Source organism: Drosophila yakuba, chromosome 3L (genome assembly GCF_016746365.2).
Source record: "Drosophila yakuba strain Tai18E2 chromosome 3L, Prin_Dyak_Tai18E2_2.1, whole genome shotgun sequence".
In the NCBI taxonomy this organism is placed as follows: domain Eukaryota; kingdom Metazoa; phylum Arthropoda; class Insecta; order Diptera; family Drosophilidae; genus Drosophila; species Drosophila yakuba.
Window position 1 is genome coordinate 2,338,536 of NC_052529.2, and position 16,952 is coordinate 2,355,487.

Below are 16,952 nucleotides of genomic sequence, written 5' to 3' on the forward strand. Positions count from 1 at the left end.
TGCAATTCAATTGCATATCGCACTTGTTTCGAACTAGAATACATGAACTGAATTTAAGATATGAACAAGTTTAGTTATTTCAACTTCTTACATCTTAAATATGTTATTTAAGTTTCGGGTTGCAATGTAAAATGGAATGCAGTTATTTGTACGATTTAAATTCCTTAGAAATTCAAATATTTAGCTTTGCATTTTATGTAAATATTTTAACATACAGTTTTCACTATTTCTCAGAGGTTAAGCTCCTTATGGAATGATGAGACCCACTCAAATTTTGAATTACATTTGGGGTTTTCACCTTTCAGTACAATTCCTTCGAGGGTAGACCATTTTTATTCGTTTTGTTTCGCCGTGTGGCAAGTGTTGTTTATTCTCCTTGTTTGTTGGTGCTTGAATTTTGCATTTTAATTTCAGATATATGTGCGTACCATCCTGTTATTATTATTTTAGCTCGGGAGTGCCTGTAGAATTTTTATTGCATTACATAAGAAGATTTAACAAGCTTTGTATGCGTAAATGCTCGCGTATTCGATGTCTTCTGATTCCGTTGAAGTTTGTTTACATTTAACGATGGAACATTGGAATTTTCCACTCCTGCGTACCTTTTTTTATCCTCAATGCTTATGGCTAATCTCTGTAGATATTCCTCCATAAAATTGAGCCTGAACCATTGTTTTCCACTTCTGAGAAGGATTTTTGGAGGCTGCTATCCCACTAGATTTATAATTAGTCCAATTTCTATGTTTGCACTTGAAGTTTTTCAATTGCTTTTTGTTTTTGCTGAGTTCGTTGCTGAAGGACTTTAAGATGTTGACTGAAAAACATTGTCCGTCCACGTGAACGCAGTCTTTGACCTTTTTTCTGCCTTTGCACTAAGCTGATGAGGTTTGGGTTGCCTTTTGTCCAGGTTGCTGCAATACAAGCTTAGTCCTGTAATGTTAAAAATATAATAATAAATCCCTGGCATTTGGTCAGCATCCGTAACTGAAATTGCCTCAGCTCAGCATTGCGAACATGCAGTTGCTTTAAGCTGCCAAATTTAATAACAAAGTCCTTGTTGTAGTCCGCCCTTTAAAGGTGATTCAAATAAAGTTAAGTCATTTGAAATTGTTACGCTGAAATGGATTGGAAATCCAATCAAATCAAAAGCCTCTATTGCCGAATTTTCATTTAACGAAATTAACATTTATTACATGAATACATTTTCGCGTTTGGTTGGTTAGACAGGAAATACACTTTTATTAATCTAATCTATTGGGTTTTACGATTGACGTTTTCAAATTGTGTTTCTGTGGTTAGGTTTCAATTAAGTTTTGCGTGCGGATTTGAATTCGATTTTTGGGGTTTGTATAATAGCTGCTTAAATATGCGTATACTTTTGTAAGCAAAACAAAAGTGAATTATTCTATTACTATGTGGTTAGTTAAACACTTAAATAAATGAAGTCGGCGTTTTGCGGTTCATTTGTAATTTTGATTTTTTTCGTTTCTTGATTTTTGTTTGATTTCGCTTGGCCTTGACAAACATCACAAACAACGGTTCCGCTTGTATTCCTCGCATTCCGTAAAGTAATTTTTACTTTCTTTGTGCTCTTATTCATATTATGTTTGCTGAAATCTAATTAAAAACGAAATGCCGGCTCATCCCGCGGCGTATTTCGCAATTTCACATCATTCATTGGCCTTTGCAGCCTCTAAGTTAATTTTCCCGTAAGCTCAGCCATTCACTTGAGTGGATGCAACTCGTGCATTTCGTTCCAACAATGTTGCGTCATCATCCGACGTCGAGTGGATGTGCCAGTATTGCGACAATATTCAGAGACTGAAACGAAAGCCAAACAGTTTGGTTAAAATGGGTTCGCCAACTAAATGGTAAATGGTAAAAAACCCTAATAAAGTCTCTTATGATTGCGAATTGCCATATTGGCAAATCGTTACGTTAGTTTCTCAATTCAATTTAAAACACCCAGTTGGGTGTTATAATTAAAACTTCCAGAAATATGCGTAAATAGTTCGGGCTGCTCAAGGATTCTTTTGCGCAACTAAGACCTCAAAAAAGGGTTAAGAGTGCAATTAGTAGTCATAAAAAGCTTTCGCCCTTCTAATTACTTTTAGGTTGGGAACTTTCCCTAAAATAATTTATAAAAAGTGAATTTGCCCCTAATTCAACACAAAAGTACTTTGGGATTATCTTTACGTTGTAAATAAACATTTCAAAGTCAAAAATAAATATTATTGAAGCCAGATAAATCATTAGGGCATTAATTGTTAGACTAAATCCTTATTTGCTCATGTTGTTTGGTGCCATTTTTGCGACCTTTTTTCATGCTGTCATTCACCTGGACTTTGGATTTACGTTGTCAGTCGTATCAAAGTCCCAGCAGGGCGCACAAAAGTAGACTATAAATTCGGTACTTTGGGATTTTCAATGGCTGCTTAACTGGCTTTTTAGCTTATTTGGGACAAAATTTATGGGTATACCAGAAGAACCACTCGAACACTGAACAAATCGGATTTAAAAGCCCGGAAAACTCAACGAATCAAAAGTATTCATTCTGGTTTTGTTATCTGTTTTAGGAGAGCACCATAGCACCATATTCAATTCACTTGCTTTCGTCCGTTTTTGTTCTCGACATATTGTGTTTCATGGCAATCTGAGCTAATCAATCATTCGTGCTCAAAAGCAAACAAGGCCCGAAAAAGTGCCAATAAATGGAGACCACTTTTCAATGAAAATCATGTTTGTCTCTCATGTTTGCATTTCTTCCTTTATGATCTTTGCTCTGGGTAATTATGGTTTATCCTTTGCCTGTAATTGTATATTTGCGGCTCATTTCAATTCACCTCAAAATTAAACTTTTATTCAGCCGCCTGACATTTGACACACTTTGTTTCCCCTTTAATTATTTAAAATTTTCTCTCCGGGAAAGTCAACAAACAAGATGTATAAATAGCAATCTTCCACTTGAGCTTCTTGAGTATAATTCCACCCTTGGTGGATGCTTGCCGTTTTCCCTCCAAATTTTTATTGATTGCCATGTGTGGATATTTGCGGCCCGGCGAGATTAATGATGACGCGCTTCGACTGTCCTTGAAGCGCTCAGCAGTTGGGTGACTACTTTTTTTTTTGATACCGTTTCTAGTGAGTTATTAAATAAATTATACAGTCACCCACAGAAGATCATACGCGTCCCGTCATCACACAAGTCTTTTCCGCTTCTTTCATCAAACGGAAGCCATCGAAATCCTAAGTGAATTGTCGTGTTGTTTTGTCAATGAATAGACTAGCTCTGTGAAATTTGTAAGCATGCTTCCACTTTGAGGAGTTCAAGGCTAAATTCGGCTATCCACTCACTATTCAACGCACAACTGTCATTTCCTGGCCAAGCTCATGCTTCATCTGCGATAAATCATTATAAATGAGTCTTCTTACACAATATTTACTAAAGCGATGGGCCAAGCGTATGTAATTGTCGACAGTGTTAGCAGCTTGTTAAATAATTCTCGGAATATTAACTTTTTCTCAAATGGAAAGTGGAATGATGTTCGGCGCCTTTAAGGCTAGCAATCTAAATCACCTTAAGTCAACGAAGGTAGAACATGTCTAGTTGACTAGCATGAGGCGGCAAGTGGCACTGTCTCCTTCAGAGAAAAGCACTGATTGACTCGCCAAGGAGAAGACTTGAGGGCACAGGGATTGGCTTCCACAACGAGGCATCTTAAGGAGGATGCGTGACTGGATAGGTTGGTAATTTATGGCCAATAAGCAACACCTAAATGAGGGCGGCTTCCGAGAGGAGCGGCAATTGCCATTGCATTCAGCACACGTACCACGTTGCGTATGAGTAATGCCGCGCGAAAAAGGAAAATGTATTGGCTAAACTTAACTGTACCACTTGCCTCAGGCCATGATTAGGCGCAAAGAGATGGGAGGGAGGGGTAATTTAATGTGCGAACGCCACGCTTTTCTCATCAATTTCCGCTGTTTGATTTTTGGATTATTTTGACCGGATTTCGATGTCAGCGTGAGCATTTTGAAAATCAAGTCGATCAATCAGAGTGCATTGAGATTTAGTACTCGACTTTATTTTGTTGCATGATGAAAATCTGTTTCGTGATTTGTTTAACCAACTGGTAACCAGGTAACTAAGATACAGCCTACATCTTTATGTAATGTGCCAGGTGCAAACTTGTATACATTAAGAAATCCAGGAAGTGTAGACAGTCGGAGAGGACTAACAGCAAACAGTAATCATTTTGGTACATCTCTTTCATCGCGACATTGTACAATGTAAATTCAATTGTTGCAAATGTGAAAATCCTTCCCCCGTTTTACCCACTGGACACGCAAACAAAACAAGGACACCTCGAGTATTTGCATGGTGTAAATATTTGCATGGAACACACTTTCTTGTCCTGTTTGATCCTTTTTAGCTCGCAGCTTCCGCCAAAGAATCCTTTCTGTCGCTTTCCTTCTGCCTTTTACTTTTCCCCCGTTTTCATTTTCATTTACATATGAATTTCACTTTAACCGAGGCTCTTTTTTCCATCGCCTTGTTGACGGGATTCTTGGAAAACAGTTCCTGAAACTGACTTGTGTTTTCCGTTTACTCTATTTCCCGCTTTTAACGAATTGGCTAACATTTCTAATTAACAAGTGGAAAACCATACTTTAAAGTAAATATGCACCTTGACATTTTTATGGCTTTAGCTTATACACCACCCGAGAGAGCTGAAGAAAAATAGCTCTTTAAAAATGGTCTTGGCTTTAGTAATACTCGTATATTAAAAATGAATGCCCCTGAAGGTGAGCTGGAAAATCGTAAAACTAAATTTTACGACTGCTGAATGAATGATGGTTGAATCGAAAAAGTGGGGGGGTGGTGAATATTTGCTGCCTGCTTAAGCACCCGGTGGAAAACTCAAAACAAGTCATATAAAAATGAATTAAAATTTATATTGAATATATATTATGCCAAACTACATTGTTGGCAAGGTTTTTGTCATTTCAAATCAATACCCATTGTTAAAGAATATTCATGAACTATTTTCCAACAAAGATAATTCGATTAAATTAAAGTGTGTTGCTAAGTTGGCAGTCAACTACATCTTTACATAAATGTATTGCATAATGGCTTTTAGTTTGCCGACCAGGAGGCATACGTTAAAGTGATTATTGAATGCATGAGAAAGCTTCCTCAGGCGGAAAGGAACATCACTTTTCCCAGTTGCATGTCTGCGAAATTGCATTCGTATAAAGTGGGCAATTAAAATGCGATTTGCATTCATAACTTCGGGTTCTTGTCTATCGAGCAAATGATGAAAGTGACCCAGGGGAAAATCCGATTTAAATTTTCTCATTAGCAATAGTGATGATTGTGGCCGTTAGCTAACTTAAAGTCAGTTATGATGAAGGGCAAATTAGTCTCTAGTATTCTACTCTATTATCCTTTTCCATTCCTGATTAGTGCTTACATCCGCCTTTTCTTGACCCCTTTTCCTTTGGCTTTTCCCCGTTGACATTGCTTACCGCTTTTCATTAACAGAAGGCGTGGCGTTAGATGCTGATTTGTTTGCCTCCACTGCTGGGGCGTTTATAGGAAAAGTTTTCCACGTCTCTGGAGGCGGAAGAGCAGCAACAAAACAACAATTAGTGTACCACTCTTTCGGGTGGTAGAGGGAAAATGTAATTCCCAAGAAGAAAGTGTAGTGGCCACTCTAATGCATTCGAATCTCTGCTACAGACATCCGCTTTGTGCCCGGCTGAACTGAGTTTATCTGGCTTTTTGTCAAGCCAGCAGAATCAGCCGGAAAATCCGAGCGTAAAAAATGTTTATTCTGCAACTGGTTCTCTAATCAGCAAATCTCATCTAACCTCCTTCACCAACATCAAAGAAAATACTTGTTACATATAATTATTGGGAGCAACTTAAATTGCATTCTAGTTTTAACTCCAACGCGTTTTAGAACCGTTTTTCCCAAGTGCAGATGTCAAGCGCAGCTGTGGAAAACCGCAGTCTTGTTGGCGTTTTGTACACGATTTAACCAGCGTTAAGTATGCACTAAAGTAAAGTTTGAACCAGCCAAGTCCTGTGTGTTGTGTTCTTTTTCATGCAGGAAGGAACCATTTAAGTTGCAAAGTATAAATCCCAAACTTCTTCTGGCTGCTGGGGGCATTTTCTGTGTAATTTTCTTTACTAGCCAACGGCCTTTGTGTCATCTAACTTATAGTTTAAAACGTTTTCTATTAAATTTAATATCTTTCGCTTAGCGAATTGAATGCAATTGAAACTGTATACTATTGTTTATGTATGTAGAAAGCTTTTGGGTAAATCAATTGTACTCATGCAACATTTAATCTCAGTTAAGTCTGACATAATCCTACTAAACTCGTATGTCTGAAAGGATTTGAATATACATAAGTAGAAAATGAACTAATCGCACTGGAGATTTCCTAAGGAACCTTCTCAGTAAAGTCCCTGAATATTAACTGTGCCTTGCACATCAAATCAAATGTTTAAGCTTTTCGAGCACATAAAATCGCATTTGTCATATGAGATTTTCTCATTTGAATGCAATATGTGCCCTTATCCCTTTTCAATGCAGAGAAATTCACCCACTCACCTGTCACTTGTGTGTTTCCTGCCTCCCGCTGAGCGGATGAAACCCTTCGGAAAATACTCAACACGGCTTTGCTGTGAATTCGGTAAAAATACAAAAAAAAAGAAAGGGAAGGGAAATGGTAATAAATGTATTTAAAAGCTGATAAAAGGCAGTTCCATAAACATGCGTCATTTGGGGTAATTTGCGGCGCATTACTTACCGGAAATTCTGTCCACTGACGCAGTAAAGCACGAAATTGATGCCAAAATTGGTGATGAAGAAAGCGTGAAAAATATATTGCAAAGCAATTGTGGAATTCTGGTTGCGGGCCGACTCCGTCTGCGAAATGATGGAAAAATATAATACATGGCATAAATGGTAATAGCATCAATCGCAACATGTCTGCCAATTATCAACTTATACGTTGTCCTGGGAACTGCTGACTTTGACCCGTGAGCTTCTAATGGGGATAGCGATACTGTTGCAACATTTTTCATAACTCACTAATGGCTAAATAATTTCTGGAATTAGTAATTCATCTCATTCATTATGTGTAATGCGCACGTGCTTGCTGACCTGACCCCTAACCCCTAACCCCTAACCCCTGACTTTCTAATCTCGAAGTAAATGTCCGAATAATAATTCAGCTCTTGTCTGTCGTCCCTCTTTTCCACTCAATTAATTTCGTGTCTCAATCAATGTTTGATTTTGCGGCATTTTAGAGTTGACATGTGAACTGGGGAGAAAAAATCAATACTATGAAATACTGAAATACATGTAACCATAATGACACGAAACTCTTAGATTTTGGTATAAGTTACTTTAATCGCCAAACAAGGTATTGGTATTTTTGGGCCAGTATCTCAGCGCCGACGATTTGTTTTGCATACAAATAAAATGTGTCAAAGCTGCGACAGTTGACGACATGTATTCAATTTGGCGTAATTTAGATTGACAGCATTTTGCAGAATGCTTTGATATTTTTTGCGGCCAAATAGAGCAGAAATTTAACAACGAAAGAATAATATACTTCGGACAAAGTTCTGCCTTTAAGTTCTTGTGTATAGACTTGAATTTATTTAACATTTATGCAGTTCGAAAGAGCTTAAATGCTTCATTTACAAGTTTATCCCATTTTCAGTAGTCAGCTTAATTAAATGACAGGCCATTTTAATTGAATTTTGGTAGCATTTTTGCAGTTTCCCTCGAGGGCTATGATATAGTAATTAATCTTCCCGATCATCGTTGCGTCTATCAGTCGCCTAGTGTATTTATTTTGACACGAAACTGATTTTATTTTTTTACGATTTGCCTCCAAAGTGCACAAACTAATTAAACCATAATTAAGACCCATGTGCCATTCACCATGCCAACCAGTGTGCGCTCACTTGGCGAGGACATTAAAATGTTTTGCCTTTTGATGTAAGCAATTCCTGGATTTAACACTACAGTTGAGCTAAGTGGGCGAACTGGCAAAGGATTTCAGTCGGGACAGGAGCAGCAGCAGCTCCCGTCCTCGATCCCCATCCTCCCAAGCAACTAAAATAGTTTATAGTTGTCATGACGACATTTCCACTGTTGTCCTGGCCAGCTCAGATATGAGGGTATGGTTCAGAAATTGATCCGAGCCTCAACGCCATCTCTCGCATTTGTGGGCAGATAATTAGTAGCAGACAGCTGACGTCCAACTTATGACACGACTATTACTTGTTTTGGCCGGGCATTAAGCATGCTTCCACTGGAAAAAATTACTACTTGGATTGTATAGCAGCAATAGCTTTCGATCTGGCCAGCACAGCAAATACATTCTACTCTACCCTTCGTCCTTTTTAATACCTTTCCAACCACACCAATTGTTTGCGGTGTACATTTGCCTAACTAACTTGTCCCACTCCTCATGTAGTATCTGCCCAACGGCGGCTAATACAATTATTTGGGTCAGCCCAAAGTAGTGCTACATCATTGTCCCGAAGTAACAATGTATATGTGCCATCTTTGAGTCAAGATATAATAGCGGAGATATTTTAGCAGCCTGATTGGGCCTGAAGAAAAGCCATAATGTTTGCATCACTTACCTCCCAATAGGCCTCGATGCGCAGCAGGCAGCTCGGCAAATTGAGGCAGACAAAGACCGTTGAGACAATTAGCAGCATTTTGGTTACCTTGAGCTGCGATGAGTTCTGCACCTTGCGACGGGCTATGAAAAATAAATAAGCAAAGAAGCAAAGAGTTAAGCTGAGACAACCTTCACACTGGCGCAGACTTTATAATTAGTTGGAAATTATATGTAATAGTTGGCCAATTGTTTGGCAATTTGTCAGTGTCGCAGCAACTTGACTAAGACTGCAGCTGTCAGAAAGTTTTTCATACATTTTTGCTCCAGCTTTCAGCGTCTTTTGTTGTGTCATTTTTAATGTCAGACCCTGCCGCCTGCGAAATGGCTTCAAACAAATTCACAATTTGCCGAGCCAACTTAAATGGCTTAAGTAAAAGTTTTAGCTCTCTAGCCAGTGCCAAGTTGCCGGCAAATGTCAGCAGGACGAGTTCCTCAGTGAATGTCAGGTGTACTGAAGCCTCTGACATTTTCCGAATGAAAAGCCATCCGAGGGCTCTTACCTGGTTTCTGCGTAATCTCGCAATGGTGTTGGCAATTGTTTATTTGATGCTGCTGGTGCTGCTGCTGCTGCTGCTGCTGCTGCTGCGACTGCTGTTGCTCCTGATCATCCGGCTGCCTGTTGCCCACAATATGCTGTCCACTTGGATGCGTTCCAGTCGACTTCTGGCGCTTCAGCGATGCCGAAATGCGGTACGAGGCCACTGCAGATGTCCCTCCCGATGAGTTCGACGAGTTCGATGGCATGCTGTTCGTTTGCGGCTTCCTGAACGGCAAAAACAAAACAAAAACAAAAGTGCATTAGGAATTTGTAGAAGAGGGAAAACCCGTAGAGTAACGTGGCACATTGTCAGCTTCTCCAGAGAATAATAATAAATGGCAAACAACTTATAATAACTATGGTACTCAATAGGTAGTTTATAAAACTGTTAGCTTTAGAGTTTAAATACTGCATTTGTAGAATCCACATGGAAACGTAGATTTATCTTTCATGTGCTTCTAACTCGGATTAAAATAAATATACTTTCAGGGTGGATATGCATTTATGGTTGAAATTAAATTACGCTGAACCTTTTAAATTAACCCTTTCTGCGGCAATTCAATATAGGCATATGAAGCAATTTTAATGCAATTCCCAAAGCCATGACATTTGGTTTTCTCTTTTTTACGAACTTGTCACAAAATCCGCGCAATGGCTGTTCATGCCAATGGTCAATGAGTCGAAAAGCGATTATCCAGTGGTCACTACTCACATCTTGTGCATGGTCAGCGTTCGGCGAACGGTGGCGAACTTCCACACCGTGCAACCTGTACAGGTGTTCAGAACAGCGATGGTGGTGAAGGGCACCGCGTAGACGACAATGGAGTCCCAGTAGTTGAAGAGGGCCAGTTGTTCCTGCGAATGAGAGGGGTATTTTTCTTTTATTATTATTATCATCGTGCCGCTGTGGCTGCAATTCGATTGGTTTTTGTGGCTGGGCCAACGTGGCGTATACGCAAACCGTACACTAAATTGAGTATACGCCACGAGTACGTAGTTTGGCCTTGCCACACCCACTGGCTTTAATCTTATTTCGAGCAAATTAAAGTTTTGGTTGGGATTTGGTCTGAGCGCCAACAGAACTCTATTCCATCGGCTAAAGTAAATTAAATTTAGAAAACGAAATAGTATTCGTAATCCATTTGCGTGACGCACAGAGCTTGTGAAAAGTTAGTTAGTGTGTCGGTTTTCTTTTTTTCAAATAAAAATACCCTTTGGGGTTTAGCAAAATCGCCAGTGCAACTTAAAACCTCATTTCCTTGAAAAGATCTTGTTTCAATTTGCATAATTCGCTGGCTGGGAAATTTTAACAGAATTATTTCAAGCTGAGCCAATAAGTTTCCAGCTCCTACTAACAACAAGAGTTTGACCTTTTGGCCTCTTTTTTAATCTCGGCATTTTCTGCTCGGCTCCACTGCTTTTCCCGGACTCTCACTCCTTTGAAAGGGGTGAACTATTTTCACATCGTCTTGTGCATTTATTTTCCACTTTCCCTGGGGGTGAAAGCATTCGAGCAGGCAAATTCCTGGCCGCCTGCATATTTTCATGTCCGAAATGTTCAATCTGAAATGTTCCAGGACGCTCGAATTAATTTCCCCAAACACAGATGTGGCTGGCCATTTGGCTAGGCTAATTTTTGGCCAAAGCCATTCCATTCGTTTCAATCACAATTAACCAGAAATGGAAGTCCATAAGCGCATTACCATCCATTAAGGCCCATCTAACTGCTCACCCGCATTTCTCTAATCAAAGCAGCTGGCCGGGCAGCTATTTAAGTTTAAATATTCTAGATATACCATCATCATCAGTGTGCTGGCTCGTAATTCCTGGCGGCTCCTCCCAATTTGCATAATTTCAAGTGTTGGCATTCATCAAAGAGTATTGCAATTATGTTAGTCACCTACTGACCAAATCGAAATGGCTCATCACCTCATTTTATGCCCATCTTTTTCATCTATAATATATTTACAATCTGTACCGAAAAACGTTGCCAATAATAAATTTAAATATTCCGCCATCGGCGCACATCTTTTGCCCACATGGTATGTAGTGTTTTGATTACATTTTCATTTCTTTTTCTTCATGGTTTAAAAGCGCCTAAGAGCTGAACCAAAATGTTTCTCACTTTAATTGTTCTATAAATTTAATTCTTTTTATATTTTGCGTCAGCTTAGTGAGGGAGTTAAAATGGTCATCTATTGATCGGCCAGTTTATTTGTCGACTGGCCATTTGATTCAGGGGCTTTTGGCCACTAAACACCTTGAAAAACACTCTGGAAAATCCCCCAATGGCCGTCATAATCGTAAAAGCTGACCTGCTTGACCAAACCATTCAATCTATTTACTGTTCTATTTGCTTTTTTGGGAAGGGCATCCCAATTTTTTTGTTCTTTTTTTTTTTTGGCGCCGTTGTGTGTCAAGTGGATCAAAGTGTAATAGCTCGTAAATTTTCAATCAACCGACGATGATGATGATGTCTGCCCTTTGAGGCTCCTAATACACGAAATTGTTATGGGAGTATAATTAATCTGGAAGAAAATCTAATTCTTTTTCTTTGGTCAAAACGAAGTTTTATTCATTTCGAATCATATGTATTGAATTGAGTTGGGGAAAATAAGTACTTTAAGTTTCCGAGAGAACTTTTCACAATTTCAAGATGAACGGATTTTGGTTGGATTTTAAAGAATGAAAAGAAAGAGTTTGCAAAGCAGTAGAAATCTAATTCAAAGTCGAATCAAAGAAAATGTTAGATATATGAAGTCTTGCAACTCGAATGCAAATTGGTATAAGCCATATCCGGAGCTAAATGTTACCCATGCCCCTGGGCATTCAGTGGCCACTTCCTATTCGATTCCATGAATATTTTATTTGTGCTCTATCTTTGGTCACTTCCTGTGGCCTTAGTTTGCCACATTGAGATTTTCACGAGCTTAGTCGATTTCCATTTGGCATCACATCTGCTGAATGGTCACATCAAAGGGCGGCCACTTTATTGACGGCTGTTGGGTATGGGATCGAATTTTATTATCAAAAAGAGCTTAAATTGAATACCATTCAAGGAGTAATAGACGTTTCCAGTTTCCCAACTTTAATTAGGACTGGCATTTCCTGCGAACGCTGAAAATTAGGCAACGCTTCTTTGGTAATTTGGCTATTCATTAGAAGCCTACTCCTTAAAAGTCAACTTGCGGAGCTTCCCGAGGAGCATCTGGTCGCGATTCCACGGAGGAGCTTCTCTGCCGCTCCCACTTCAACCGAAAGGCTGTTACACAATGATTTGTTTCTTTCAATATACCTACCGCCAAGTGCAAAGCGTCTATTTGCAGCTTAGAAGCGATGTCTGTTTCAAAATTTATGTGGCCTTCTGTGTTCCCGTTTGGCAATATTGTTTACCGCACGCTGCAGCTTCCATGTGGCCACCCACACTGCCCCACTGTTCCACTGCCCCACTCACATCGAAATCATTTGGGCGCCCAGCAGATGGTTGCCAATGGAATTCGTGCATATTTCCCTGGCCGCTAGACTTGTGACATCTGTGGACTGGCTTCGGAGTCGTGGTTGCCATCGCTCAAACGGAATTGTTGTCAAACGAAATTGCGTACAATTCACGGGTGCACTCAGAAATATTTGTGCCAACTTTTGCTTAACTTATGATTGCGAAAAAAACCAGTTTAATAAGTGCAAGAAGTTGGGCAGCCATAGATTACTTAGATGATTTGTTCAAAAAGGTCGGTGAGAAGAAGAGCTTGATGCTTTTGTAAGCTTTTGAAGTATATCTGGCTGCACTTGTTTTCTTCAGTGCAACCTTCGCTGATTGAAGGCGCATATTGCCAGTTGAGTCTAGGGAGCTTCGCCCGCTCAACTCATCCATCAAGCTACCAATCGAATCGGGAAATAAACGTAGGCGCGACACTTAACGCTTCATTGGGGCCAATTTGGCTAATAGGCCGCCTGGCTGGCTGCCTGACTGCCTGGCTGATTCTCACTTTGTATCCTGAATCTCCTGGCCTTCTGTTTGCATTGCATTGCGTTCGCATAGCCCACGCATAGTGAAAAATTAGCATTGAATTTCAGGCCTGAAAAGTGCGAGTGCCGGCAAGGCAAAGGTAAACAGCTGAAAAGCGAGTGAAATTTGAGATTTATTGGGCCTAGAGAATTGGACTTGTCATCCCTCAGACGCAGTGGACACACCCAGTCAGTCGGTTGGTTTACGTGCCTGGCGGTGGATGTTTCGATGTTTCTTTATTTTTTGGTCCTGTTTGTGCTGCGGGGCCAGAAAAAATATTTGTCTTGGCTTACGGGTCGGTGAAATGCCCTTTTGTTTCTCAGTCATCCTGGTCATCGTAGTTTACCCAACTTGTTGAGCGAAAATAAAAATGTTCGCTTGAATTTTGCAGCGCAGTTAATGCTATGGATTTCGCAAATAAGCTGAAATTCGATCAGCGTTACTTCGCAGGATTAATAAATGGAAAGTTTTCCAATTTTTGTGTATGAAAACTGAAGTACATTTATGAAAAACTAACAAAGGTCGCTATTTTAAACTATCAATGGCTTTCAATCAATGCTGGGCTAGGAATACTTTTCATTTATTTTCTTTAAAAGAGCATTTATATTTTCGACTTTTCAGCACATTTTTTTCTGGTTTAACCGTCTTGACATTTTTGTTTTTTTTGCTGTTTTCCTTTACTGGACCCTTGTTTGACCCGTTCTCAAGCCAATTTGTGTGGCCTTTTTTCTTCAGCGATGTATGCTTAATTTGGCCAGTTAACCCACACAGCGGTTGGCTATTCGTCTTTCGGAACCCAATTAATTGACTAATTGCTCTAGTTTTGGCCAAATTAGTAGGCACTTCGTCTTGCCGACCGGCGCATGATCGGCATATCTTGACGGTATTTATTGCGACTAATTGACAAACTGTCACAAACACGTCGAGTAAAAGTGACGAAGGATTTGAGAGTTTTGGGAGCTGTCATGTCAGAATTCGGCCGGAAAACAGCTGTAAATGCCTTTGACAGATTCTTAAGATTATCCTTTTAAAAATCAACTTGATCAACCTTTTAAACGTCTGCTTATCATTTCCCAGACAACTTTCACTCACCCAAATCGAATGCATAAAACTTATTTGTTGTTAAGTATTTGACAACAATGTAGCTGGCCTTTTGCCAAGGCAAAACATACAATGCCACTCAAATTCAAATTCCAATACATATGTATGTAGACAGAAAATACAAATACCAGCATTCCCACGTGTGGGTTACCTTTTGAAAAGCCAAATATTGGTGCGGGAAATGGTAGATAAATTTGCGTTGTGTCGCTGGTTGTTAGTGGCAACCCATATGAAAAATTCAGAGAACTGTAGCAGGAATGCGATAGATGAAGTCTGAATTTTGATGCATGACATTGCATGAAATTGCTACAACCCGAGAAGTAGTTTTCGCTTTGAATCCAAAATGGCCCGAATGTTTTAAATATCTTTCACATACCATTAAAGTAAGGAGCTTTAAATAGTAAATGCCTTGTGGCATGCGCCACTTAAAACTATTGCTTAATAAACACATTTTCATTTGCATGGACTTCATTCATATGTTGCTCAAAGCTTTCAGTGCCCATAGGGGGTCTATGTTAATAACCGAAAATATTTGTTTACAAAATCAACACATTGAGATAAATTTCACTTTTTGTGGGTAAATTGGTTTTGTTTGTATGTTCTGTGTGTGCCAGTGTACGGTGCCCAGTATGAACCACACACAACAATGGCTAATGGCATTTTTGAGAGCACACTCACTTTGTATTCCGAGTTGAGATCGCAAATGGTGGCGTTCAGTTTGGACACAAACACCGGCTTGGCAATCACTATATAGGGCAGACAGTGCAGACAGCCCACGAGGGTCAGGCAGAAGAGGACGATCTTGGCCCGGCGCACGGTGCACATGGTCTGGCGCTTCAGTGGATAGATGACGGCTATGAAGCGCTCCACGGTGAAGGCCACCACAAACCAGACGGAGCAGAAGCTGGCCAGGTAGCTGAAGAACGTGAAGAACTGGCAGAAGTAGTTCCGATTGTAGATGTCCACGTTGAGGAAGTTCAGCCACTGTGCAAAGAGTCCGGCCAGGAAGCAGGTGTCGCTCACAGCCAGAGCGGCCAGGTAAAAGCTGGAGGATAACTTCCGCAACTTGGTCCTGAAGAAGACAAACACGGAGAGGATGTTCCCAATGCTGCCCGTGCAGCAAACCACTGGTATATAGTACTGGTGCACGAAATCCCCTATAAAGAAGGCTATCCTTAGCATCTCATCATCCTCGCCAGCCGAATCATTCGCGTCCATCTCTGTGGCATTGTACTCCGTGGCATTTGATTCGACCAAAGTTGTACTAAAATCTGCTTCTGTAGTCGCAGTTGCATTTTCACCACTGCTGACCATATACTCCATATCCATTTTTAAAGCGGCAATAGTCATTGGAAATTGGTTTTATTTTTCAATATATGCAAAACAGTTTGTATTTGACACTTTCATTACTGCACTGTGCTATTTATATCGGTTTTAATTGAAGAAGGTCAAAGGCGAACACTATTTGCATTTCCTCGGACATATGTTTGTCTATTGCAATTGAAAGGTGTGCGATTCTTTTTTGATTGGCCAACCAAACTATTTCACTTGTTGGCACTTTCACTTGAATTCCTGTTTCCGCTTAACTTAATCTTAATTAAGAATTTTCAACTTTTAAACTTTCTGCCAAACTTTTCGTTCGACAAACTTATTGAAACTCCCGATTGTTGCTCGCCTATGTGTTATAAGTTCATTATCGGGCAAACAATTTTTCTTCACAGTTCGTAATGATGTAAACAAAGAGGAATCGCCAGGTAAATTCATAAAAAACGAAAACTTTTGCCACACACAAAAAGTTCTTGTTTTGCTCAAAACTTCTGAGGGTTCTTGTTTTCACAAAGCACAATTTATTTGCAGTCTAGTTTTATTTTTAAATTTTTTGCTTCGCAAGCCAAAGAAATTTTTCGATATTTTTGCAATTAATGGATAATTCTCGGAATCGAATTCGTTTGCTTATTTTCGGAATGAGTGCTGGTGCAATTGATTAAGAAATTCTTTTTTTGAACTTATTTTGAAACCCGCCGGTTTTCAAACGCTGTGTTAAACTTGGTGGCTAATTGTGAGGTGGTTTCTTGGCCGGTTCGTCCAACCAGCAGGACAATGAGCGCGCAACTAAGCCGAGACAATGGACGTGGCAGCCTTTTAAACTGCTTTCGATTGCCCCTTGGAAGGCGCCAAGTGAAAGCTTTTTCCCGGCCACTGCGCCGGCGCGGATTCATTCATAAAATCAACAGGTGACAAGGTCAGGGTTGGCAGGAGCAGCAGCAGCAACTAGTGGTAGTTTCTCCCGTCGAAGGATTAGTTCCGCAGGATTCGCAGCAGGAGAACAACGCCACTTGCCACTTGGTGGTAGACAATGGGCCGCTAAACAGTCTTTTGTGACGCGGAATCCTTGTGGTCACATTCTCACTGGGCGGTAATGAAAACAATAACAAGCCGCCACCGCCGCACTTTTCCAGATGCCGGAAAAGCTCGCTTCACTGGCATTGGAAAATGGCCAACGCCATTACCGGAGGTTATACTTATGTATTTCTACGTAGTTGCCTTTTGGCCGTGCTCGAGTCAGGAGCTCCCAAATGGCCGCGCAGA

General features: G+C 40.1%; 2 protein-coding genes across 13 annotated transcripts in view; one reads left to right on the forward strand and one right to left on the reverse strand.

The window, feature by feature from the left end:
* The window catches only part of LOC6532523 (protein furry), a 47,344-nt gene that overhangs the window by 18,536 nt on the left and 11,856 nt on the right, over positions 1–16,952 (forward strand). The window lies entirely within an intron of this gene.
* Positions 1,164–16,472, reverse strand: LOC6532524 (galanin-like G-protein coupled receptor npr-9). Its single transcript, XM_002093234.4, has 7 exons — positions 15,042–16,472; positions 9,969–10,111; positions 9,219–9,481; positions 8,678–8,799; positions 6,823–6,941; positions 6,624–6,694; positions 1,164–1,821 (listed from the first exon to the last, which is right to left on the reverse strand). Exons 1-7 carry the CDS (start codon positions 15,711–15,713, stop codon positions 1,724–1,726), a joined length of 1,488 nt encoding a protein of 495 aa, XP_002093270.2. The 5' UTR covers positions 15,714–16,472; the 3' UTR covers positions 1,164–1,723.